At 36.6% G+C, this 27,261-nt stretch overlaps 1 protein-coding gene across 14 annotated transcripts in view; it reads left to right on the top strand.

Annotated features, from left to right (window-relative positions):
* NEXN (nexilin F-actin binding protein) overlaps nucleotides 1-27,261 on the top strand; it is a 42,620-nt gene that overhangs the window by 3,712 nt on the left and 11,647 nt on the right. For 7 of the 14 annotated variants that reach the window (XM_035018193.1, XM_035018192.1, XM_035018188.1 and 4 more), the window contains 7 exons: nucleotides 17,405-17,483; nucleotides 18,889-19,080; nucleotides 19,286-19,364; nucleotides 19,450-19,598; nucleotides 24,390-24,431; nucleotides 25,621-25,815; nucleotides 25,916-26,092. In XM_035018193.1, coding sequence (XP_034874084.1) covers nucleotides 17,457-17,483; nucleotides 18,889-19,080; nucleotides 19,286-19,364; nucleotides 19,450-19,598; nucleotides 24,390-24,431; nucleotides 25,621-25,815; nucleotides 25,916-26,092 — 861 coding nt within the window. In that variant the 5' untranslated portion in view covers nucleotides 17,405-17,456. The remainder of the gene's footprint in view (nucleotides 1-17,404; nucleotides 17,484-18,888; nucleotides 19,081-19,285; nucleotides 19,365-19,449; nucleotides 19,599-24,389; nucleotides 24,432-25,620; nucleotides 25,816-25,915; nucleotides 26,093-27,261) is intronic. The other 7 variants (XM_035018196.1, XM_035018190.1, XM_035018191.1 and 4 more) reach the window with 4 other exon arrangements.

Below are 27,261 nucleotides of genomic sequence, written 5' to 3'. Positions count from 1 at the left end.
GCACTTGAAATGTTGTAGATAGGGGTGGGAGGATGGGTTAGCCTGGTGGTGGGTATTGAGGAGGGCACGTTCTGCACGGAGCACTGGGTGTTATGCACAAACAATGAATCATGGAACACTACATCTAAAACTAATGATGTAATGTATGGGGATTAACATAAGAATAAAAAAAAATGTTGTAGATATATTTGGGTTAGCAATCCTCTTAAATAGTGTGACCATGGGAATGAGAAGAGGTTAACATTCATTGACACTAATTGCTTGTGTCAGTTGGAGCTGGAAGGGACCATGTATACTAACTAAAACATTTTAACTGGTGGGGTTTCAGAAAGCATAGGGTAAGTATTTCTGGGAAAGAAATCCTAGTCCTGGGAACTCTTAAAATACTCCTCATCTCTCTCCACCCCAGAAGTGTTTAGGAGAGTTGTTTTTTTTTAAGCCCTAGAGATTGGCCGTAAAGAGGAGCTAACTACTCTTCCTTTTCTGCCTCCCCACCCTCCCTTTGTTTGGAGCCAGAGGCCTGGGTCTGCCCATTCCCAGAGAGGGTGAGGAGGCCCAGTCTCCTCCAGAGAGTACCACATCCATGTGCCTGTGAAACCAACTTCTGGTTTTTCATGATACCCAACTTAATGTAAACCCACTCGATTTTATTTTCTCTTCATTCATTTATGTATCCTCATCATCAGCCCTCTTTTTGGAGCTGTCAATCGTAAGTTTTACTTGGGCTGACTTTGGATCAGACCATTTACCTGTTACCTCTTTGTCATTCATCCACTCGCTCAAATGTGAATTGAGTTTGTACCGTGTCCTAGTTGTTGTGTGAGACACCAAGGATAAAGAACAGAGTAGAGCAGCGTTCTTTTAAGGGGCTTCGAGTGTGGTGAATGCTCTTTGGAAACTATCACATACAGTCTTATGAGTGCAAAGTGTTATACATTGTTAATACAGAAGAATATCAAAGCAGGTTGAAAAGAAGATTCTTGCTTATCAGTGAGGAATTGTGGGTAGGAGGGAAAAAATCTCATTTCAAATAGAAAAAATATTTTTGAATTGTGATAAGGTTTATGACTGGTTTTATATTTTTATTTATCTTTTAAAATTAAAAACATTCTTATTTATCTTTTAAAATTTTATTTACTTGACAGAGAGAGCACAAGCAGCAGGAGAGGGCAGAGGAAGAGGGAGAAGCAGGCTTCCCGCAGAGCAGGGAGCCCGATGCGGGGCTCCATCCCAGGACCCTGGGACCGTGACCTGAGGCGAAGGCAGATGCTTAACCGACTGAGCCACCCAGGCGCCCCTTATGATATTTTTAAAGTATAAGGTTATAATCTTCATTAACTAAATGTGATAAAGCTACATTGTATTTAAGTGTATATTTCTGCTAAAGTGAAAAATGATAAAAATTTAGGCTTACATTTTATAAAGCTCAAAACATTTGTTCCAAAGACTGTGAAGAAATAGGTTTTAACATTTACTTGTGGTATATAGTTAAGTGTTCTAAAATCTTAAAGGGGTGCCTGGGTGGCTCAGTCAGTTAAGCATCTGCCTTCACCTCAGGTCATGATCCCGAAGTCCTGGGATCGAGTCCCACATTGGGCTCCCTTCTCAGTGGGGAGCCTGCTTCTCCCTCTCCCCCTACTCTTGTTCATGCTCTCTTGTGCACTCTCTCTCTCTCAAATAAATAAAATCTTAAAAAATAAAATCATCTTAAAAGTTGAGACAAAGAATTTACTTGAGTTTAATGAAATGCAGATTTAAAGCTGTCTGTCTTGACAATTCTGTTCCTTGAGAAAGGAGATAACACATTAACACAATGAAACCGTTATTATAAATGATAGCTATGATTTAAAATTCTTTTCTTGATTCCTGCATTATTTGCTATCTCGGAATAGTTTAATTGCATGTCTGAAAAGTCAAGGAAAATTAATTAATAGAAAATACAGATCCAATGAAATTCTAGAACAGAAATATTAGCATGCGTATTTTTTGATCCATTGTACTTAATATTACATTCTATGAGACTTACATATTGTCTCACAGCTTGAGCTTCATACCTTAATATTCAACCTGGAAATTATAACAGCCCAAAATTATACTCTAGAACACATTTTATTAGGCTATTAAGTCATTTTCAAAAGCTTCTTGAAGCTTATCTCACTAATTGCTATGCCTGTTGATACCAGTATTAATATTACCATTGGGTATATTATATATATGTTTCATGTACTTAAATTAGGTAAAAATGGAGAATAGTAAGGTGAAATGAGTAGTTGAGTAACAGTCAAAAAACCTGGAGTCTAGTTCCTTGTTCTGTGGCTGAACAGCTTACAACCTGGACAAGTCACTGAATTTCTTTGTGCCTATTTTTTTATATGGGGTTGGACTGAGTGATCTTTTTTTTTAAGATTTATTTGAGAGTGAGCACGTGAGTGGGCCCATGTGTGTGAGTGGGGGGAGGGGCAGAGGGAGAGAATCTTCAAGCAGACTCCCTGCTGAGCACAGAGCTGGACACCCTGCTCAATCCCAAGACCCATGAGATCACGACCTGAGCCAAAACCAAGAGTTGGACGCTTAACCGACTGAGCCACCCAGGCACCCCGGGACTAAGTAGATCAAGTCTAAACTTTCTTAATAGGACATTCAGGAATCTTCCCAGTCCGTGCCCAGCCTTTCTAGTTTCACCATGGATTTGCTGGATAACTAACCTACGGCTCCCCAAATTTGCAATGGGTCATCAGGCATTGGTGTTTTTGTTCATGTTGCTTCTTTTGTCTGAATGTGTGGAATCCTGTTTATTTTAAATCCTATTTATCTTTCAAGGTCTAAATCAAATGTCACCAACTTTGTGTAACTTAACCCCAACCCCCTCCTTCACCCCACCGTTGTCTTTTCCACAACTTTTCCATGTTTCTGTAGCCCTGTATATATACTGCTATTATAGCACTTAATACTTTGTATTATAATTATTTGTGGTCCCATCTATTTCTCCCAACAAAGCTACTTGATTTCAAAAGCTTTTTCATACATTTTGTATCCCATTGCCAGAGTACGTTCTCCTTTTTACAAAAATACGGTATTATAAATACAGACCAAATATGTTAAATTTGAAAAAAAATGCAGCCTTTTTGATAAATCGTATAGTAATATGCTATAGGCTATAGTAATATTGCAATACACTCTCTGAAACCTATGATGGGTACTTAGTTGTCTTCATTTGACATGAATGATTAATATGTTAGAACGGAATCATTAAATCCCTTCATCATCCAAGCCTTCCATGTTATGACCAAGCTCTTACTGATGAGCTACATGTTTTACCTTATCCTTTGGTGTTTTCTCTCTACGCATTCTTCATAACAATTCATCTGGCTTGCCTGCCATCTTAAACACTTGGAACCCTGCAGAGGGGCTGAATGGTTGTGTTGCTGCTGCCCCCTGAAGGTGGCCAAGGACATCGCATCTGTCTGTGCAGGCGGGAGAAAAGCCACTTCATGCTAGATTAGGAAAAGGCTCTGAGATTCCCCATATAAAATCCTTTGGCATTCAGGTTACTGACTATAGGAATTAAGTAATTAAAGTAACTTCATTTAGCATTCTAAAACCGTGAGGGCGTGCTCGATCCAACTACTCCCATCGAGGAATGAGAACTGACATGATTTGATAGAACATTCTTTCCTGTAATTCAGCCAATCTCAGAATGTGCTTTCAAAATCCCCGGGAGTCCCCAAGACCCTTTGGAACCCATGAAGCCCTTCCTTTTCCAATTATATGTCTGTATGAGGCCATATCTTCAAATACTTCAGTCAGAATAACATATCACAATTTTGAATGCAGAAGCAGGTATGAGAATGTATCTGTCTCATTTTTTTTTTAAAGATTTTTAAATGTATTTGACAGAGACACAGTGAGAGAGGGAACACAAGCAGGGGGAGTGGGGGAGGGAGAAGCAGGCTTCCGCTGAGCAGGGAGCCCGATGCGGGGCTCGATCCCAGGACCCTGGGACCATGACCTGAGCCGAACGCAGATGCTTAACGACTAGCCACCCAGGCACCCCTGTATCTGTCTCTTATTAAGCCAGAATTAAAGAGATGTGCAAAAATAGAAAACAATGCTACTCTTACTATTTTTATTTATTTTATTTTTTTAAGATTTTTTTTTTATTTATTTGACAGAGAGATAGCGAGAGCAGGAACACAAGCAGAGGGGGAGTGGGAAGGGAGAAGCAGGCCTCCTGTGGAGCAGGAAGCCCGATGCGGGGCTCGATCCCAGGACCCTGGGATCATGACCTGAGCTGAAGGCAGATGCTTAACGACTGAGCCACCCAGGCGCCCCACTATTTTTATTTTGAAAAAGTTATTTTTCATAAAATGTTTGTGTTGATATATAATGGGTTTGTTATTATTTTAAATGACTCTCTTGGGAAGACTTTAACCACTTAAAAAAAATTTGTAAGCTCTTATTTGATGAAGTCATTAATAAGATTAAGTTACATATATAAATAAAATGTAAGGATTTGTTTTTTAATGTAAGGATTTTTTTTAAAGCTGCAGTACATTGCAGGAGAGACCTGGAGTCTCTATACTGAATAAAGAAGAGTGGAAAGAGTGTTTTAATTTACAATATATTAAATATCCGGGATGCAAGGGTGGTTGAGTCGGTTAAGTGTCTGCCTTTGGCTCAGGTTATGGTCCCAGGGTCCTGGGATCGAGTCCTGCATCCTGCTCCGTAGGGAGCCTGCCTCTCTCTCTGCTGCTCCCCCTGCTTGTGCTCTCTTTTTCTGTCAAATAAATAAATGAAAAATCTTAAATATATATGTATATATTAAATATCTGTAGATTTAACCTATACAAAAGTTCTCTCTAAGGCTTTTCAATATGGCCCAGACGTTAAGCCCTGAACTCAAAAAGTTTGGGAACCACTCCTCTAATTCATAGCCTTTCTTCTATTGGAGGCTTTTTTTTTTAAGATTTTTTTTTTTTTTTAATTTGACAGAGACAGCGAGAGAGGGAACACAAGCAGGGGGACTGGGAGAGGGAGAAGCAGGCTTCCTGCTGAGCAGGGAGCCCCATGTGGGGCTCGATCCCAGGACCCTGGGATCACGACCTGAGCTGAAGGCAGACGCTTAACGACTGAAGCACCCAGGCGTCCCTGGAGGCATTTTTCTTTAACATCAGAGAACTTGTTTTTATATGTGTTCACACTCTCAGATGTTATTTAAATGAATCATTTTCTAACTAAAAATGTTAGCCTCATTATATTGGTAATTATCTTTTATCCCATCTAGACTATGAGCTCCATAAAAAGAGATATTTTAGGGGCACCTGGGTGGCTCAGTTGGTTAAGTGTCCAAATCTTGATTTTGGCTTAGGTCATGATCTCAGGGTTGTGAGACTGAGCCCCTTGCTGGGCTCTGCGCTGGGAGTGAAGCCTACTTAAGATTCTCTCTCCCCCTCTCCCCCTCCTACTCCCTCTCCCTCTTTAAAAAAAAATAAAAGGAGAGATACTTTATTCTATTCATCTTTGTAGTGCGTTATACTATGTCTAGCACATTGTAGAAAGATAAGTTTCTTGAATGAATACTCATTTTAACTAGTTTCATCTTTTCCCATTCTTTTTTAAATTTATTTTCTTATTTAAATTCATTTAGCCAACACATAGTACATCATAGTTTTTGATATAATGTTCATTGATTCATTAGTTGAGTATAACACCCAGTGCTCATCATATCACATACCCTCTTTAATGACCATCATCCAGTTACCCCTTCCCCCCCCAACCACCCCTTCCACAACCCTCAGTTTGTTTCCCGTAGTCAAGAGTCTCATGGTTTGTCTCCCTCTCTGATTTCTTCCCAGTTTTCCCCCCCTTCCCCTATTGTCCTCTGCACTATTCTTTACGTTCCATGTATGAGTGAAACCATATGATAATTGTCTTTCTCTGCTTGACTTATTTCACTTAGCATAATCCCCTCCAGTTCCATCTATGTCCATGCAAATGGTGGGTATGCATCCTCTCTGATGGCTGAGTAATATTCCATTGTATATATGAACCACATCTTTATCCATTCATCCGTTGAAGGACAGCTCGGCTCCTTCCACCGTTTGGCTATTGCGGACATTGCTGCTATGAACATTGGGGTACATGTGCCCCTTCTTTTCACTACATTTGTACCTTTGGGGTAAAAACCCGGTAGTGCCATTGCTGGGTCGTACAGTAGCTCTATTTTCAACTTTTTGAGGAACCTCCATACTGTTTTCCAGAGCGGTTGCACCAGTTTACATTCCCACCAACAGTGTAAGAGGGTTCCCCTTTCTCCGCATCCTAGCCAACATCTGTTGTTTCCTGACTTGTTAATTTTATCAATTCTGACTAGTGTAAGGTGGTATCATTGTGGTTTTGATTTGTATTCCAATTTATTCTTTTTTTTTTGTTTATTTTTAATTAACATATAATGTATTATTTGTTTCAGGGGTACAGATCTGTGATTCATCAGTGTGACTTCCAATTTATTCTTAATTCTACCACACTCTTAACCTCTAAATCTACGAAATAACATGCAGATCACCTACTGTGTGGTCCATTATAGGGATTCAGTTGTTAGTTTCCACACTTCTCCTTTATCAGTATAGAGACTCCAGGTCTTTCTTGCGATGTACTGTAGCTTTAAAAATATCCTTATGTTTTATTTTCATATGTATCTTAATTTTATTAATGATTTCATCAAATGAGAACTTAGCAGTTTTCTTTGAGTAGTTGCTTTGAAGTCTTCCCAAGACAGAATAAAAGGCAAGAATTAAGGGGTTTGATTCTGAGGGAATAGGAGGATGGTCTGCGTGGTACCTAGGATGTGGTGGTTGCAGCTGCAGTAGGATTTAAAACACCTAGGAAGTATTTATGTGTTATGCTGCAAGAGATGTACAAAATAAATGAAACAGACTTTGTATTGTTGAAGATGATGGAAAAAGTGAGTAATCGTTGAAGCTTCTTGATGGGTATATGAGGGTTCATTGTATTTGTCTCTCTAATTTTGTGTATGTCGGAAATTTCCTTAATATAAAGGTAAAGAACTGATATGTCTGGGATGTTTAACCATATAAAAAATTTAAAAGTTTATACCAAGTATACCTAGAAGCCTAAGCACATTAGAGGTGTCAGAGACTGAAGGAGAGAAAACATTTCTGCTTAGAGTTTAGTGGAGAAAATCATGATTTCTATTATAATTAGTTTGGGAAAATACTTCACTGGTAAAAAAAAAAAAAAGTGGCTTAAGAATTGTCTTGAGGGGCGCCTGGGTTGCTCAGTCGTTAAGCGTCTGCCTTCTGCTCAGGTCATGATCCCAGGGTCCTGGGATCGAGCCCCGCATCGGGCTCCCTGTTCCATGGGAAGCCTGCTTCTCCCTCTCCCACTCCACCTGCTTGTGTTCCCTCTCTCGCTGTCTCTCTCTCTCTGTCAAATAAATAAATAAATAAATAAAATCTTTAAAAAAAAAAAAAGGATTGTCTTGGAAGGGGGCACCTGGCTGGCTTAGGTGGAGGAGGTGACTCTTGATCTCGAGGTCGGGAGTTTGAGCCCCACAATGGGTGTAAAGATTACTTAAATAAAAACTTAAAAAAAAAAAAAAGAATCCTCTTGGAGGTGGAAATGAGCTATTGAATGTGTATGTTAGGTGAGAGGTTGAAGGAATGGGAAGGAAAACCAGGTCTGAGAAGGCCTGAAGAAGTCCTAACAAGCCCAGATGAGAATTTTAATTGCGATCCATGCTGCCCTATGCAGTTAATAGCCTCAGAGCTGGAGTGATAACAGCACAGAGTGGTAGGGGATGCGATAGTTGAGTAGGTGACCTGATGAAGACGTAAGGAATGGTGACTTGTTACCCTATTAGAAATCAAAGGAATCATGACTAGAAGTTTCTATGGGAACTTTCTTAAACCTCATTTTACTAATCATGTATACTTAAAATCATTATTCTGATAATATGTAATCAGTTAAGAACTTTGAAAAAACTGCATTAATACAGCTTCCCTATAGAAACTGAGGTAACTTTATGTACTCACCACACTTGGGTTCTGGGACCTATGGAAAAGACTTGATAATTCGAAAATGTTTACCAGGATTCTGAAGAAGAGAAAACTGTTAAAGTGGATACTTTGAATTTTATAGCTTCTCATCTTGTAAGTTTATTAATAAAAATGACAGTAATACATGTGAATACTAAATATATGAGTATATCTGGTAACTATAATTATATGAAATTGAAGGAGGGCTTGGGGTCTCTGTTCTAAATCGGCAAATTCCACATGAGTTTATAGGCTGGTAGGTAAAATGTTGACTAATAACATATTAAAGAGCATGAAAGTGGGAGGCAGTGATAAAATTAGTCGAAGATTGAATGGATATTTGGATTTTGAGAATATGTTCCCAAAAAATTAATTTGAAAATCTTCTATAAGTATCCAGTAGCAGATTTTAACAAAAGTACAGACAGTTCATTAAGGAAATAAAAATTGGGTCAAAGGAATGGGATCTTTTAGACTTCTCAGTTTTGATGATTACTACATGAATATTAAAAATCTTTCTGTGATAGCTTTTGGGGGTTTATTTTAAATTGTAATTTATTATTTAATGACATTGAGGCAGGCACTGGAAAGGAACCAATCTGCTGTAATCTGGGAAAGAAGCATAAAGTCTACCAGATGTACAGGTGGACGTAAGAGAAGTACAAAAAGTAGTCTGAGGATGGAGGTCATTTTCTTGGGCATCTAACTGGAAGTTGGGGGTATGGTGCATGCTGCCTTTCAACTCTGTATCAGAGATGGTTGATGTTAGAACTCTGCCCGTGTTGGGGAGCCTGGGTGGCTCAGTCCATTAAGCATCCGATTCTTTTGGAGTTTTGGCCAAGAGACTGTAACAGCATGGGACTAGGGAGAGCGTCTGTTATTCATTGAACTGTATTTCTCAATGCTCAGCAGAGTGCCTGGCACATAGCAGATGCTTAATAAATATTTGTGTAATAAATGGTGTGTTCTATTTATATTGTATTCCTGCATGATGAAAATCATAATGATAGTAATACATTATATCCAAACAATCTTTAACTGTTTCCAAAGTGCTTCACCTTGAAGTTGGCAGGATTTACTTATGCAGCAAACAATTATTACGGATGTCTTCTGTATGCCAGGTACATGCCACAAGGCTGTGGACACGGTAATGCATAAACTACAGTCTGTACTCTCAAAGAGCTCACACTCTGGTAGAGAGGGAGTCAAGAAAGTGGTTCATTACCATACCTTATGGTAAATGCTAGAGTCAGGGTAAGTGTGGGTGCAATGGAAATACACACAGGAGAAGCACATAATCCAGTCTTGTGGAGTCAAGGAAGACTTGCTGGAGAAAAATGACTATATGACCTAAAAGATGAGTAGGAGTTAGCTAACAGATAAGGGAATGGGCAGAACTTGAAGCTGAGGGAGCTAGCTGTGCAAAGGCTTGAGGTGTGCCAGTTTTTCCATGTGGGTGATAGAGAGGAAGTTGTGGACAGAGATGAGGCTCACGAGGCAGTGCAAACTACCAAAGCGTATGACATCACTGAATAAAAAGTGTAGAAAGAGAAGGAAAGGGCAAAGACTGAAACGTGGGCAGAGAGCATCGGAGAAGCGGTGAGAGTCGGAGAAGCTCTCAGAGGAGACAGAAGGAATGGTCAGAGACACAGAAGAACAGGGAGAGCAGCGTCATGGAGCTGAGGGAGGAGGATTTCAGAGTGAAGGAGTGGCCGAGAATGTCAGATGCAGTCTTGACATTCTGAAGGGGGGAAATGTCCATATTATGGGGCAATATAATGAGAAAGGCATTATTGTTCCTATTTTATATATGAAACTGAAGTTCACAGAAGTAAAGTGGCTTATCCAAGACCATGCATCTAATAAACAGTCCAAACAGAAACACTAATATGAGTTTTCTGGTTGTAACTCCAGTGTTTCCTCCACCATCACCGTCTGCTTAATGTGTTTAGAAAATCAGCAGTTAACTGAGAACGTGTCATCAGGATATAATTCCGAGCATTTTGCTACAAAGGTCCTTAAGCAATAAAAGCTCTAGTAGAATATTTTGGAAGACTTCAAAATATATTTGTATTAACCTTTTGCCAAATTTAAAAATTCAGGGGTTTGGAAATTTTTGTATGAGAGAAGGTTTATGAAAAATTAGGACAAGATTGAACCTGAATATGCAGTTTTTAAAAATTGAAGTGTAATTAACAGTGTTATATTAGTTTCAAGTGTACAACAGATTGATTCAACAATTGTATTCATTATTCAGTGTTCACCACGATAAGTGTAGTCACCATTTGTCACCACATGTCACCATGTCACCATGTTCCCTATACAGTGCTCTTCATTCCCATGACTTATTTTATAACTGGAGTTTGTACTTCTTAATTCCCTTTGTGTATTTGGCCTATCCCTCTACCTGCCTCCCCTCTGGCAATTACTGGTTTGTTCTCTGTTTTTAAGAGTTTACTGGGTTTGTTTCTTTGTTTTTTAGATTCCACATATAAGTGAAATCGTAGGGTATTTGTCTTTCTCTGATTTATTTGACTTAGCATGATGCCCTGTAAACCCATCTGTGTTGTCGCAAATGGCAAGATCTCATTCTTTTTTATGTCTGAGTAATATTCGTGTGTGTGTGTGTGTATGTGTGTGTGAGTGTGACTTCACATTTTCTTTATCCATCCACCCATTGATGGACATTGGGTTGCTTTCATATCTTGGCTATTGTAAATAATGCTGCAGTAAACATAGGGGTGCATTTATCTTTTTGAATGAGATATGACAATTAGAATGACAAGCACTGGAATCTCCATACCATTTTTCACAGTGGCACTGGTTTGCATTCCCACTAACAGTGCCTTAGGGTTCCATTTTCTCCATATCCTCGCCAACACTTATTTCTTATCTTTTTGATACTTAGTCATTCTGACAGGTGTGAGGTTATATCACTGTGGTTTTGATTTGCATTTTCCTGATGATTAGTGATGTTGAGCATCTTTTCATAGTCTGTTGACCCTCTGAACATCTTTGAAAAAAATGTCTATTTGTGTCCTCTGCCTATCTTTCAATTGGATTTTTTTTTTGATGTTGAATTGTGTAACTTCTATATATATTTTGGATATTAACCCCTTATTGGATATATCATTTGCAAATATCTTCTCCCATAGAGCAGGTTCCCTTTTTGATGGTTGATGTTTCCTTTGCTGTGTTTCCTTTGTTGTTTTGGTGTAGTCCCAATAGTTTATTTTTGCTTTGGTTTCCCTTGCTTGAGGAGACTGATCCATAAATATGTTGCTAGGGGCGATTTCCAAGAGATTACTGCTTGTGTTTTCTTCCAGGAATTTCATGGTTTCAGGTCTCACATTTAGGTCTGTAATCCAGTTTGAGTTTATTTTTGTGTATGGTATAAGAAAGAAAAGTTAAATTCTTTTGCATGTAGCTGTCCAGTTTTCTCAACACCATTTATTGAAAAGACTGTCTTTTCCCTCCTGTATAATCCTGCCTCCTTTGTTGTAAATTGTAAAAAAGCCGAGTTAACTGCTTTTCATTCAGTACTTGAGAGTCATTTAATAATTTAACTCTGGGGTCTCCTTAACTCCAAGTAATTCTAAGAGAATAACTGCTAGCACATATCAATTTAAGAGTAAATAAACTTACTTAAATAAAAACTGTGCTCACATGGGGCAAAATACCAGCACCATGTTCTACTGCCAGTTGCCAGCTCAAGACTACAAATTCATTAAATGTAGAGAATACTATCAGTCATGTCTTTTGAGCTTCCAGTATATTTCTGCTGCTCAGAATTAGGGTTTTCAAATAATTTGACTATACTAGTAGGTTAAGCCTTCTAAGCTGGTTGGTATCCCCCTCCCTCCACCAGACGCACTAGTTGTACTATTTTTTTGGCATCAGCATAATACAGTGGGTAAGACTGCAGACCCTGTAGTCAGACTGCCTGTTTTTATCCTGTGTCCACCACTCATTAGTTGTGTGGTCCTGGGCGAGTTACTTAACTTCCTAAGTCTAAGCTGTCCCATCTGTGACAATTTACAGATTGTTCAAACCTATTAGATAAACTCAAATATATTATTCTCGTCTTAATATTTTAAGAATTTTATTTTATTTATTTTTTTAAGATTTTATTTATTTTGAGAGAGAGTGAGCAAGAGAGGGAACACAAGCTGGGAGAGAGGCAGAGGGAGAAGCAGGCTCCCTACTGAGCAGGGAGCCTGATGTGGAACTTGATCCCAGGACCCTAGGATCATGACCTGAGCTTAACCGACTGAGCCACCCAGGTGCCCTGGAGCCACTTAAGAATTTTTTTTTTTTTTAAGATTTTATTTATTTATTTGACAGAGAGAGAGAGAGCACAAGCAGGGGGAGTGGCAGGCAGAGGGAGAGGAAGAAGCAGACTCCCCACTGAGCAGGGGGAGCCCGATGTGGGGCTCGATCCCAGGACCCTGGGAGCATGACCTGAGCTGAAGGCAGTCGCTTAACCAACTGAGCCACCCAGGCGCCCAACCACTTAAGAATTTTAAAATTACTGGGCTTGGAAATTTTGAGAGAGGGTGGATAATAATTTTTACCTGAAAGGGTTATTTTTTTATTATTATTATTTATTTATTTGAGAGAGAGAGAGAGAAACAGCATGAGAGGGGGTAGGGTCAGAGGGAGAAGCAGGCTCCCTGCTGAGCTGGGAGCCCGATGTGGGACTCGATCCCAGGACTCCGGGATCATGACCTGAGCCGAAGGCAGTTGCTTAACCAACTGAGCCACCCAGGCGCCCTACCTGAAAGGGTTATTGAGGGGAGTGGATGAAATCATGCTTGTTAAACACTTGGCACATTACCTGGCACACAGTAAAGGCTCCATAAATGTTAGCTTGGTTTATTATCATTTTATTCATATGTGATCAAAGGATGTATTAGTGAGATAGTTTTGATAAGGACTGTGGAATCGAATTCTTTCTTGTGAAGTTAATGATCCAAACATAGTCAAATTTATACCTTTAACTTTAGCACAGAAAGACAACTGGGTTAGCGACTGGAATATAATGCTCTTTCTACCAGGCAGAGTCACACCTTTTAAAAATTATAAAGGAATCCTGGGGAGCCTGGGTGGCTCAGTTGCTTGAGCCTCTGACTCTTGATTTTGGCTCCAGTCATGATCTCAGGGTTGTGGGATGGAGCCCTGCATCGGGCTCTGCGCTCAGTGTGGAGTCTTCTTGTCCCTTTCCCTCTAAATAAAATCTTTAAAAATAATAAAAAATATAAAGGAAACATATAGATATTTGCCTGCTTGATCTTGAATTTTTTTTTCTCTACATAAAACTATTTAAGAGATAGGAATTCCTACTGGTTTGTAATCTACACCTTAAAAGACAAGTCTGTAAGACAAAAAGCCAGTAAACTTATTTTGCTACAACTTTTTTATCATCAAAATGCAGAACAGAGCAAACTCAACAAAGGATCACTTGCTCATATTTTATTAAAAAAAGTTAAAATTAGTACTATTCAAATTTTCACAACTTTTCAGAGCTCAGAATACTGAAATGATATTTAAAAGACTATTTTAACTGGTTTTACTCATACTGAATTTAAAAATTAAACTTTATTCTGAATCTATAAATAAGTCAAGATATAATTTGAAGATTTTTAAAAAATTAAATAAAGGTAGCTGATTCATTTATTCTCCAGGACTGTTCTTGACAGGCTAATTTTTCACCATCACCAAACCACACAATTTTCTTTCATTTCACCACACACACACACACAAATTCCCTGAAGTTCCCTCTGGCCAGTTAATTTAGCTAAGTTTATCAACCCCTATAATCCTATGTGAGTTTGCTCAAAATTTCCTCTTACTCTTTGGTATTACTCTTTTAGATTACACAAATAATATATTAATGTGTGCTCACTGGCAGGGAAATGTAGTTTTTTACTGAAGAGGGTAAAAAAGGTAGTGAGGGAGACCGTGAATAATGAAATTAATCAAAATTATGGGTACCTACTGTTAGGTATTATTCTAGAATTTTTCACATGTTATCTAATCCTAACTAGGAAGCACAGAATTGAAATTTGGATTTAGGTGTGATTATCAAATTGTAATCAAAGTGTGAGGTGATAAAGGCTCACCTCTGTTATTATGGAGGCAATGAAAATAGTGAAGTAATATATATGAACAAATTTGAAAGAAACATTCACAAATCTTGACAATCTATCATAATTTAGGAGATCTAAAAAAGAAGAATGACCCAGAAATAATTCTAAGGTTTGAGAAGCTGTGAGAATGAAGGGTAAATTTTATTGGTTATACAAGAAGAAATCTCTAATAGGTAACTCTAGATATGATTGAGTGACTCAGGTAATAGCTCAGGACTAGAGCTATTTGTTATTTTTATCTCAGGCACACAGAATTAGATTACTCATACACCTTAGTAATGACACACAGTCACGCATGGCCTGCTTTTATTAGGAAAGTATTGTTAATAATGTAATAATCATCCACCGGCTCACTGAACAACAAAAGTTAGGATTTTGTTAATAATTACATGGAATCATGTCCCATCCACCTCCATCATATTGTCTTCTTCCAGAGAGAAAACTTTAGCCCCAAATGGCTTCACTGGAAAGTTCTTGCAAACATTTAAAGAAAAAATGATATCAGTTGTATATGAGGGAAGTCTTACAGAAAATTAAAGAAGAAATACTTCCCAACTCATTCTATGAGAGCAGTATTACTGTTAACAAAAGCAGATGTTACAAAAAAATAAAACTACAGACCAATATCTCCCATAAACATGGATGCAAAACTTACCAAAGTTTTATCAAATTGAATTTATCAGTATGTTAAAAGGATACCTCTCCCTCTCCCACTCCCCCTGCTTGTGTTCCTCCTCTTGCTATCTCTCTCTGTCAAATAAGTAAATAAAATCTTTAAAAAAAAAAAGAGACTCAAGATGTCATTACAGATTCAATGCAGTCCCAATCAAAATCTCAGCAGGCATTTTTACAGAAATTGATGACCTGATTCTAAAATTTATATGTGAATTCAAAGGACTCAGAATAGTCAAAACAAGTTTAAAAAAGAACAAAGTCAGAGTTACACTAACTTTTTCAAGGCTCATAAAGTTCACTAATTGGGCACCTGGGTAGCTGACTTGGTTAAGCATCCCACTCTTGATTTTGGCTCAGGTCATGATCTCAGGGTCCTTGGATCAAGCCCCGCATCGGGCTCCCTGCTCAGCGGGAAGCCTGCTTCTCCCTCTCCCTCTCCCCCTGCTTGTGTTCCCTCTCTCGCTGTCTCTCTTTTTGTCAAATAAATAAATAAAATCTTAAAAAAAAGAAAGAAGTTAAACATACATCTACCATAAGGCCTAGCCATTATACTTTACTTACTTGAGAAATAAAAAAGCATATGTTCACACAAAGACTTGTACATGAATATTCATAGTAACTTTATGTGTAATAGTAACTGTAAACAACCCAAATATCCATCAACAGATGAATGGTTAACAAATTGTAGTATATTCATACAATGGAATAATATTCAGTACTAAAAAGGAATGAACTATTGATACATGTAACAACGTGGATGAATCTCAAAAATAATTATGCTGGGTAAAGAAGCCTGACAAAAGAGTACATACAATCTGATTCCATTTATAGAAAATTTAATCTGCAGTGACCAAAAGTGTACCTGCCTGGGGATAGGGGTGGGAAAAGCAAGAAATGGAGGGAGTTAAGGGGTCTGAGAAAACTTTTGTGGGTAATGCATATATTCTCTTGATTGTGGTGATGGTGTCAACAGGGACATACATATGTCAGCCTATTTTTAAAGATTTTATTCATTTGAGACAGAGAGATACAGAGAGTGAGAGCATGAGCAGGGGAGAGGCAGAGGGCGAGGGAGAAGCAGGCTCCCCGCCAAACCAGGAGCCAGACATGGGGCTCGATCCCAGGACCCGGGGATCATGACCCAAGCTGAAGGCAGACGCTTAACCATCTGAGCCACCCAGGGCCCCAAACTGTGCACTTTTTAAAAGTGTAGTTTATTGTATGTCAATTAGTAAAGCTGCTAAAATTTTTTAAGCCAATGGATAAAATTCTGAAAATTACTCAATTCAGAAGTAGGTAGGGAAAGAGTAATAGAGGAAGAAAAAAAGAGGCAAACAAGAATAGTAAAATGGTAGACTTAAGTCCATTCATATAAATAATTACATTAAATGTTAATGGACTAAATGCTGCAATTAAAAGATATCAGAATTGATTTTTCAAAAAAGCAAGGTCCAGTTATATGGACCAATATAAAGTAAATGGCTAGAAAATTATATACATCATGCAGACTAAACTTAAGAAAGTTGGTGTGGCTATTTTAATATCAGGTAAGTTCAAGACAATGAGATCAAAAGGAAATTTCATACTGATGAAGGAGTCAGTTCAAAAAGAAGATATCATAATGCACATGTGCTTAAAAGAGCTTGAAATTACATGAAAAAAATAACAGAATTAAAGGAAAAAATAGCCAATTCCACATAGTTGAAGACTGTTAGAAGAGCTAGGCCACACACACACACAAAAATTAGTAAAGACACAGAAGATCTAAATAACACCATCAACTACCTTGAGCTAGTTGATACTTACAGAATAATATACCCAGTAACTGCAGAATAAAAATTCTTTTTTTTAAAAAAAGATTTTATTTATTTATTTGACAGAGAGACAAAGCCAGAGAGGGAATACAGGCAGGGGGAGTGGGAGAGGGAGGAGTAGGCTTCCCGCCGAGCAGGGAGCCTGCTGCGGGGCTCGATCCCAGGACCCTGGAGATCATGACCTGAGCCGAAGGCAGACGCTTAACTACTGAGCCACCCAGGCGCCCCAGAATAAAAATTCTTTGCAAGGGCTCTTGATACATTGACCACGCTATTCTGGACCATAAATTTATAAGGATTTTTTTTTAAGATTTATTTATTTATTTGAGAGAGAGAGTGAGTGTGCACATGAGCAAGGGGAAGGGCAGAGAGAGAGAAACTCAAGCAGACTCTATGCTGAGCATGGAGCCTGTTGCAAGACTTGATCTCACGATCCTGAGATCATGACCTGAGCTGAAATCAAGAGTTGGACACTCAACCAACTGAGCCACCCAGATGCCCCTATAAGGATCTCTTAATACCATGTGCCTTGTCCCTTCTATACCCTAAATCTTGGGAAAAGGAGCTGAAGGTTATCCCAGTTTATTACTTGCCTGGATTGTGTCAATATTTTTTGAGGAGTAATTAACATGCTGTTTCTGTTTACAAAAATACATAGCATATTAAGAATTAAGTCATTAAAAATTGTTAATACTAATCTGTTTTTTCAGGTGCAAAAATATACAAAACTCCAAAATCACCCTGATAACACATACAGCAGACATGAATGATATTTCCCAAAAGGCTGAGGTAAGTCTCCAACGTTAAAAAAAAAAAAAATGGGGGAAACGTAGGATTGACTATAGAGCTGCGGAAATGGTAGAGCTGCTTGGTGGAAAGGTCATAGTTCATAATGACCTAGTGTCAGGATAGAAAATGTAAAAGCTGGAATTCACAGGCTGTTCTTGGGCCCAGTATTTTCATTTGTATTCTAATCTTGGCAGCATAATTATTAAATTTGTGAATGATGGTGAAGTGGATGTGATGGCTAGCACCTTGAATAGAATTGTAATACCTTGATAAGTCTTAGAAGTTATTTTTTTTTAGTATTTAAAAAACCAGATTTGATGTATATCTTTAGGAGAAAGCAATAATTCACTCTCAGGTGAGGCTCCTTCTCAGCTATTTCTTCCAGCAGCTGCAGCAAAACTTCTCTTTGTCTTTTTCTGGCTCTTGGCTGTAGATACGGGGAGTTGTAGTAAGAAGAGTTCAGTTGCTGACATCCCAAAATTATGAAGTTTAAAAAACCTTAAATGGCCAATGACACCATAAGATGATAATAAAAGAGAGGCTGGGTATGCCACAGATTAATAAGTAATTTGCCATTATCACTAGGAGAAAAGGGTTTGATGTTCTGAGGCACCGACGTTTTATTTACTGAAATTTTTTAGCGATCAGCTTAATTTTCGAAATGATGAAAATAGTTGGCTTTCCTGGTTTTAAGAGTGGAGGGAAATCTTTTCTCTAGTCTTTTACTAGATTCCTCCCTTCCTGGGAAGCTCTTTTGCTGTCTTAGAGGTCAGCCTACTTGGAATGATACAGCCTTTTTACACATTTTTAATGTTGGTGTACAGAAGTTCTGGATGGGTTGGGTAGCAGTCAACCTCTAAATCACCGCTTGTATGTGAAGACCCGGGCGCATCTCGGCCATACATGGGAATAAAGGACTGCCCTTCAGTTTTATTCATATTTGATAGGGAAACAAGCAAGAGCATGGATATATGAAGTAGGCTTTAAACTTGAAAGCCTAAACTTTTGCCTTGTTTTCACTTTCACCTAATTTATTGTAATTAGTCCTGGTATCTTTTAAGTAAGAAATGTCAAATCTGAATTTTTAATAATGGTGTAGGAAAATATATTGTTTTAAATTAGAATCCAGTATTCAATTTTTATATTTTACTAGCCTTCAGTTTCAGGGGAACACACCTACAAAATGGAACTTCTTTATATTAATAAGTTTTTATTCATATTTTCTAAATTTCATTTTTCATACTTAGACTTTAGAAAATAATCAGATTATGATTGTACAAATGTTTCAAACTTGTTTCTATTTTCTGTTTCAATAAGTATTTCTTATATTGCTTATTCTGATCTATCTTTACTTGATTTCTTCTATATTTTTTAACTTTCTTCTCTTTATTTTCTTCTAACGAAGATTCTGCTTTCTTCATCTAAACCTGTCCCAAAAACCTATGTGCCAAAACTTGGCAAGGGTGATGTAAAGGATAAGTTTGAAGCCATGCAGAGAGCCAGGGAAGAAAGAAATCAAAGGAGATCTAGAGATGAAAAACAAAGAAGAAAAGAACAATATATTAGAGAGAGAGAATGGAACAGGAGAAAGCAGGAGGTTATTTTATTTTATTTTATTCTTGTGCAAAATTCATATTTTCATCTTTTTAATTTACACATTATTATTCACATTAATCATATTTTATATTAAATATGATTAAATAATTAAAATAATTTTCTGTATTTATAAGTTAATTTCAAACTCTGTATATAATTTAGTCTAAATTTTGGACATGTTCATATTAATTTATTTAACCATTTAGATTAAAGAAATGCTTGCTTCTGATGATGAGGAAGAGGTATCTTCGAAAGTAGAAAAGGCTTATGTCCCAAAGCTAACAGGTAAGAAACTTGAGAGGGAAATCGTAAATGAAATTGCAAAAAGGAAAATGTAGCAAAATATCAAACATGTTTCATATGTTCTTAGGAACTGTTAAAGGTAGATTTGCTGAAATGGAGAAACAAAGACAAGAGGAACAAAGAAAGAGGACGGAGGAGGAACGAAGACGCAGAATTGAGCAGGATATGTTAGAGAAGAGGAAGATAGAACGTGAATTAGCAAAAAGGGCTGAGCAGGTATACACTAAATATTAAATTGGTATTTGCCTCAGAAACTGTACAGAGTAAAACTAATTAGTACATTGCCTAATTAAAATATTTTAATATAACATTAGCTTATTAAATAGCAGCTAACTTTAAAACAAGAACTTTTTTTAAAAAGATTTATTTATTTATTTATTTATTTATTTGAAAGAGAGAGAATGAGAGAGAGAGAGAGCACATGAGAGAGGGGAGGTCAGAGGGAGAAGCAGACTCCCTGCTGAGCAGGGAGCCCGACGTGGGGCTCGATCCCAGGACTCCAGGATCATGACCTGAGCCGAAGGCAGTCGCTTAACCAACTGAGCCACCCAGGCGCCCCTGAAAACAAGATCTTAAGTACAAATATTTATTATCAAATGCCAGAAGGATAAGGGCAGAATGTCCTTATTTTAAGGTTGAATGCTGAGATAACTTTTGTTATGTACCATCTTGTCATTCAGTCCATATTCCTTACATGGACCACATTTCTTGTTTTTCCTGACATGTTAGAGGTTTTTACAAAGACATAAGGGCAGTTTCACCTAAACTATCCACAATGTGCTTGTCTTTCAATAGTAATCAATAAGTAGTTATTGGTTATTATTACACATTAAGGCATAATTAGGATACCTTCCCACTCAAGAATTTGAAACAAATCACATTTAATAATGTTATTATCAGCTAGCTTATTAACTTTTTTGTTTTTTAAGATTTTATTTATCTGTCAGAGAGAGAGAGAGCGCATAAACTGGGGGAGCCGCAGGGCAGAGGGAGAAGCAGGCTCTCTGCGGAGCAAGGAGCCCGATGTGGGGCTCAATCCCAGGACCCTGGGATCATGACCTAAGCAGAAGGCAGATGCTTAACGACTGAGCCACCCAGGCATCCCAGCTTTTTTTGTTTTTTAAGTTGGTGGTAGGAGAGGGGAGAAATATGTGACAGCTATTTGCTTCAGATAGCCATTATTGATGCCCATAGCTACAGGGGACAAATTAGAAGGGAGAAAAAAATTATTACTATGATTTTATATAGTCTCTTTAATGGATTTAGAATTTCTATATATTTTAGCTTAAAGCATGAGAAGTAAGAGGTTGGTAAGCATTTTTAAAATACCCAAGAATCTGGGGGTGCTCGGGTGGCTTAGTCAGTTAAGTGTCTGCCTTCAGCTTGGATCATGATCCCGGGGTCCTGGGGTTGAGCCCCCCATCTGGCTTCCTGCTGTGTGGGGAGCCTGCTTCTCCCTCTGCCTGCCACTCCCCCTGCTTGTGCTCGCTCTCTCTCTGTCAAATAAGTAAAATATTTTATTTATTTTTTAAAGATTTTATTTAGTACATATAGATAAAATGTCATGAAACCATTTTAGCTTCTCCTCCATCTCTCATCATTAACAAATTAACATAATCTTCACGGTATAAAACCATTTTTATTGTGAAATTGTACTTGGCTCTTTTTTGCCTACTCTTTAAGTGCCATAAATCTACTTGCTATGCTCCTTCCAGTTTCCTACCTTTCTGAAAAGAAAAATAACAAAGAAGGCAAAGCATATGCCATACTTAAATGTCAAAGAAATTTACCCGGATTTTGCAAATAACTTTCTGTGGCACAAACAGCCACTTATGACATATGCCAGATGAATTATAGAAAAGAATTGGAATTTCTTATATTTTATCACTTTGTACCTCTTTATCTAAAGAAAGGATGACAGGTACTTTATCTCTGCCTTCTCCAGTCATCCAAGATGATAATTCATTTTTTTTTGAAGATTTTATTTATTTATTTGACACAGAGAGAGAGACACTAGAGAGCTAGAGAGGGAACACAAACAGGGCGAGTGGGAGAGGGAGAAGCAGGCTCCTGGCTGAGCAGGGAGCCCGATGCGGGGCTCAATCCCAGGATCCTGGGATCATGACCTGAGCCGAAGGCTGACGTTTAACGACTGAGCCACCTAGGTGCCCAAGAATTCATTTTGCAATGAAATTTCACCCAGGAGTACAAATATAATAAATATTACAGATTTTATGTTGTAAATATAAAATATATTAGCATATGTAATTACATTTTTAATATAAATTATAAAATAGGGTAATAAAATCAGACTAAAATATATAATTAAAATATAAGGATTTGACAACAAATAGTGGGTATGTGCATGGGGTTAGTCTACTTATTTTGAGTCTTATATAGTTTTTCAAAAAGCACTAACTAGACTCATGAGACTTTAAGACCCACTAACAACATCAAGAACTGAATACATAGGCAGTGATTTCTCAAAGAAAAACTATGTGTGTTGAAGAGGTGAGTTTAAATATGATGAAGACATGGGATACTAAGAGAGGGAGACAAGGTATCAAGAAAAAAAAAACAAAAAGCACTTCTTTAGTAACTCCAGAAACTACATGGCAGGGTGCCTTAGAGTCCTGGTTAATGAAACTTTTGGCTTATTACATTATTTGAGAATATGTAGGTAGAGCAAAATAAACTATTAATAGTAATTTTATCTTACAAATATGGAAAGTCCAATTTTAAAATTTAAGTACATTTTCTGCTCAAGTCTAATAAAATTGAATCTATCTTTGAATTTAAGAAGTATGACATAGGTAATCAAGAAAAGTCTTAATGTTGGGGCTCCTGGGTGGCTCAATTGGTGGAGCATGTGACTTGATTTTGGGGTCGTCGGTTTGAGCTCCACATTGGGGGTGGAGTTTACTAAGAAAAATAAAGTCTTAACGTTAATTTGAAAAACCCACTTGTACAAGTCCATATTTAAGAATGCTTGAGAAGGGATTCCTGACTCAGGAGGATAACTACCAGATTCTAGATCATCTTATGATGAATTAAAAATTGGTATACTTCGTATACTGGATGTTAGAATCAAAGACCAATAAAACTTGGGGGAGAATCTGGTTATCTTTGAGGATACTCTGACAGGCAAGGTTAACATCTATCAACTTAGAAAATAAGAATTTATTGGTAGGGGACTGGGATGTTGAAAATAAAGGGGACAAAAGGAAGTTCCTCTGGGAAGGAGTAAAAGGAATTTCCTTTTCATAATCAAAAGAAATAGTTGGGAAGCAGCTTTTCAGTGGTAGCTTCTGAGAGCCGACACTATAACAGAACTGAATGTCTCAGTTCTCTGTGAATATACTGACACCATGGCCACTCAGACAAATTCACTTTTTCCTTTGTTTATGGAAACCCAATGAAAATAAAATTATGTCTTCTGTTAAAGTTTTGACTATGGCTTAAAATGAGCAAAGAAGAAAGCATACAACAACAAAACAAAAGCCACTCCATAATATAATTTATTATCTTATCATAAGCTAATAAAAATCTGAGGTTTTAGTAGCAAGTAAAAGAAATTTAGAGTTAAGAAATTTAGAATTTATCTTTCCTATACTCTGTGTCTGGCTTCTCACTGTATCTCCTAGAACTTTTTATTGATTTGTCAAGGAATTGTTAGCATTCTTTGGAAGGGAAATACTTTTTTTTTAAGTTTATTTATTTATTTAAAGTAATCTCTACACCCAGTGTGGGGCTTGAACTCATGACCCTGAGATCAGGTGTTGCATGCTCTTCCAACAGAACCAGCAGGTACCCCTGAAAAGAAATAATTTTGTAATTATTTTATTATGGCTTAAAATTTTTCTTAGTACAATACATCATTTAGTAAAACCTTCACTTACATAGCAAATCAGTGTAATATACAATTGTGCAAAAGAAATCATTCTAAACAAAACAATAAAATTATTAAAATGTAAAATAGATTTATTTTTAATAAATTATTCAGAATTTATTTTTCAAGAAATTTGGTATATTAATAAAATGTATTAATTCTCCCGTGACAGAGAATATAGAAAAGGAAAGTGAAATAATGAAGAACAGGGACTTAGCCAGTCCAGTTCCTCCTATGAGCCAAGGTACAACAGAATTCCCTTAGACTGCATAAGGAACAAACTACTTCCAGACTCTTTCACTGATGTTAAAAATCATGTTAAAACAATAAACAATATGAATGTTTACTTTCTAACTTCTCCCATTTTCCCACTGCTTATGTTTCCTTTTCCTGAGATCTCAAACATTGCATTATTTAAATTGCCTAGCTTCTTTCCCGTTTCTCTTACATACATTAGCCTGCCCCTCGAGCTACCCTAATGGTGTTTCTTATGAATAATGTCCAAGTTGAGACCCCTTCCATTGAATGAGGGCCTTTCTTTCCTAGATGTGGTCAAAATAGAGAGTAAACAATTATATCGACCAGAATTCCTGTCCCTTCTAAACCAGCCATGTGAAAGCTAGTGCACTGCACTGTATTACTGTGTCAGTTATATTTTTGCCATATATTTATATTGCAAAATATAGTCATGATTATTTGATTACTACTGATAGGTTTTACTTTGGCTGGGGCAGAGACCGAGAATGGAGAAATGTTTCTGTATCTCAGTTTAAATTGCTAATTTAATTAATAATTGCTACTTGTAAGCCTACAGCAGGTCATAAGAATTTGGTCCATTATTCAAATTCCAGAATTACAAAGGTAGGCTTTATTTTAATTTTTTCTTAATATATTCCCTAGATACTGATTTTGATGTCAAAATACGAAAACTAATATAAGGTTTAATCTCCACTTAAATTGACATAATAGGCCAATTTGGAGAAACATAAAAATATTTCAAAAATTATAAATTTGAAAATTTACCATAAGTCACAGCTAAATTACTTTTCAGTTGTATATTTAAAAGCAGAAAGCAGAAATTCAATGTAATGTAATGATATGAAATTCTCATTCAATAGATTGAGGACATAAACAATACGGGAACTGAATCAGCATCAGAGGTAAATGGACATTTCCTTTAATGAAACATCACCTAAAATTATCTGGTTCACAAATAATCTTTTAATTAAAAAATGAAAAGCATTTTTATTTTCATTATAATTATAGCAACAACAACAAAAAGGACAAAAATATTTTGCAAAGCAAGATCATACTTTTGCACTTTCAAACACTAGCTTAGTGTCTTAAAAGTATGAAAAAAAAAGTATGTTTTTGCTTTCATGGTTAAAGACACAAGTCTCAGATTGAGATACTCTGCCAAGACTATGTATTTCTTGAACTGTTACTAATGGTCGAGATTGTTTAAAGCTAACATTTTTTGAAAGCAGGGTTTTTCCCCATCATTTGTCTTCCTCTTTCCTCGGAGTTCTTGATAGTTTGTTTTATCACATACTAGTAGAAAGTACAGTATCTAGTACCATGAAGGAATGTTCAACAACCACAAAAACTTTAGCTAATTCCTTTTTACCTAACAGAGAAGGTTAAGCGTCAATTTGATGGTGTGCCTAAAACTACAGCCACATAAATTGGAAGCAGTTTTATTTTAGGGACATGCGTTACATATTATAATTTATTTTTGAAAAAAGTTCAGAGGTAACAATAGATTAATAGAATTAATTAAAATGAATTTGAAAAACAACAAATTTAAGAATATTTTACTAGGACCAAATGCCAATGAGTATTGTTCTATAAGTGTTTTATAAATAACTTGGAAATACTGTTTGTTTTTCCTCACTAAATAATAGTTTTGTTAAGTAGTTAAAAACTTGCATGGAGCAAAAAGTCCTGTGGAGACTTTTTGTGTGTGTTTAAACGGAATCTACCCACCATCAAATTGATTTAGAGTACACTCACATGCCCACCGCCTTCTGTGGAACTAGTAGTGCACGGACAGCTAAATTCAGATGATGTCATGCGGTTTTATCCAAACAGCTGTATTAACACCACCTTCTAGGAAAGAAGATGCTCCTTGAACCTTGTCAACAATGGATTTCAGTTAAATTAACTCAATGTACAATGAATTCAGAGAAACAACTATTGAATAGAAATCTGTAAAAAATATATATAAATTTTTGTTCTTCGTAACATTGATGGCAATGTAATAAAACTCACCAATAATGGAGGCAAAATCCCATGAAACCTAAATTTTGGTTAGCAAGAAATATGCTAATTTTCTATTTTATAAATTAGGAAGGAGACGAATCACTGCTTGTAACAGTGGTACCTGTCAAATCACAAAAAACTTCTGGAAAGATGAAGAATTTTGAGGATCTAGAGAAAGAACGAGAAGAAAAAGAAAGGGTCAAATATGCAGAAGATAAAAGAATAAGATATGAAGAACAACGGCGATCTCTCAAGGAAGCAAAGTGTCTTTCATTGGTTGTGGTAATTTTTATTTTTATTTTTTTTAGGTACAAATCAAAGCAGTTAAGTTACCAGCATTTCCTTTTATGATTAACAGATGTGTTTGCACAATGTTTCTTAGGATGATGAACTAGAAAGCGAGGCAAAAAAAGAATCCCTTTCTCCTGGAAAACTGAAACTAACTTTTGAAGAATTGGAAAGACAAAGACAAGAAAACCGAAGGAGGCAAGCTGAAGAGGAAGCAAGACAACGTTTAGAAGAAGAGAAGCGTGCTTTTGAAGAAGCAAGGCGGCAAATGGTAAAACAAATATATATATAAAACGTATTTTAAAATATATATATATATTTAAAGATTTTATTTTTAAGTAATCTCTACACTCAACATGGGGCTCGAACCAGGAGTTGTACGCTCTACCAAGTGAGCCAGCAGATGCCCCTATAATATATGTATTTATATATAATGATATTATATATAATATATAATGATATATAACCTACAAATTATATTTTATGTATGTCCTATGAATGTTATATATAAAAAACTTAGTATTAGGGAAGGAAGCTGGCTTTAAATAAAACTCATTCCTATAAATTCAAGGAGATTGTCTATATAAAAGGGTCTGATTTTGAAACTATACATATTTCCTATATAAAATGCATCTGTATTATTTTCTAGTTTCCCTTTATGATGGGACATTTTACCTAATATGCTTTAATTTTTATTTTTATGTTATAAATTATAATAATAGTCAATGAACCTGGTTTCTCTTTGTTAGTTCAGCCTGCAGTGTATTTAATGACAGGGTGCAGCACATGCACACTTTCAAGTCTAATCATAAGTGTACACTTAGTTTTAGTCCAGTTTTTCAAATATTTGAACTTATCAAAATAAGTTTACTATGGAATATGCAGTTTGTTATATAAGGTATGTAGATGTGTGTGTGTGTGTGTGTGTGTGTGTGTCTAGAGGTATGGAGTGTAGTGGTTAAGAGTATAGTTTCTGGAACCACACTGCCTGGATTCACGTATCTATTGTTTATTTAGTGTGTAACCAGGGACAAGTTATTTAACCCCTCTATGTCTTAGTTTTCTTATTTGTAAAATGGTGAAAATAATTGTGTCTACTTCTTAAATTGTACGTGAGTTAATACAGAAAGCAGTTAATGTCTGGCATATAATAAGTGCTGTAAAATGTTAACTATTATTAACTATATCAATAAAAAATAAAATTGAAATAAGAAAATACTGATTCCAAATCTCATTGTAAAAATTTTTTGAATTTTAATGGAATATCTATAATTTTTTAAAAGTTTCAGAATTTCTTGATCAACTTTCATTAATGATGTTCTAAGGACTGTATCTACAAAAGTTAAATTCTCTAGACATTTGAAAATGTTATTACTTCTGGGTAATTATAATTGCATAATATGTACACACTTTAGCTACCAGTGGTGATCAATTTCATGA

This window comes from Mirounga leonina, unplaced genomic scaffold (genome assembly GCF_011800145.1).
Source record: "Mirounga leonina isolate KUSES-001 unplaced genomic scaffold, KU_Mleo_1.0 Mir_173, whole genome shotgun sequence".
Lineage (NCBI taxonomy): Eukaryota > Metazoa > Chordata > Mammalia > Carnivora > Phocidae > Mirounga > Mirounga leonina.
The sequence above is the reverse complement of the archived record's forward strand: the minus strand, read 5'-3'. Positions and strand labels throughout refer to the sequence as shown.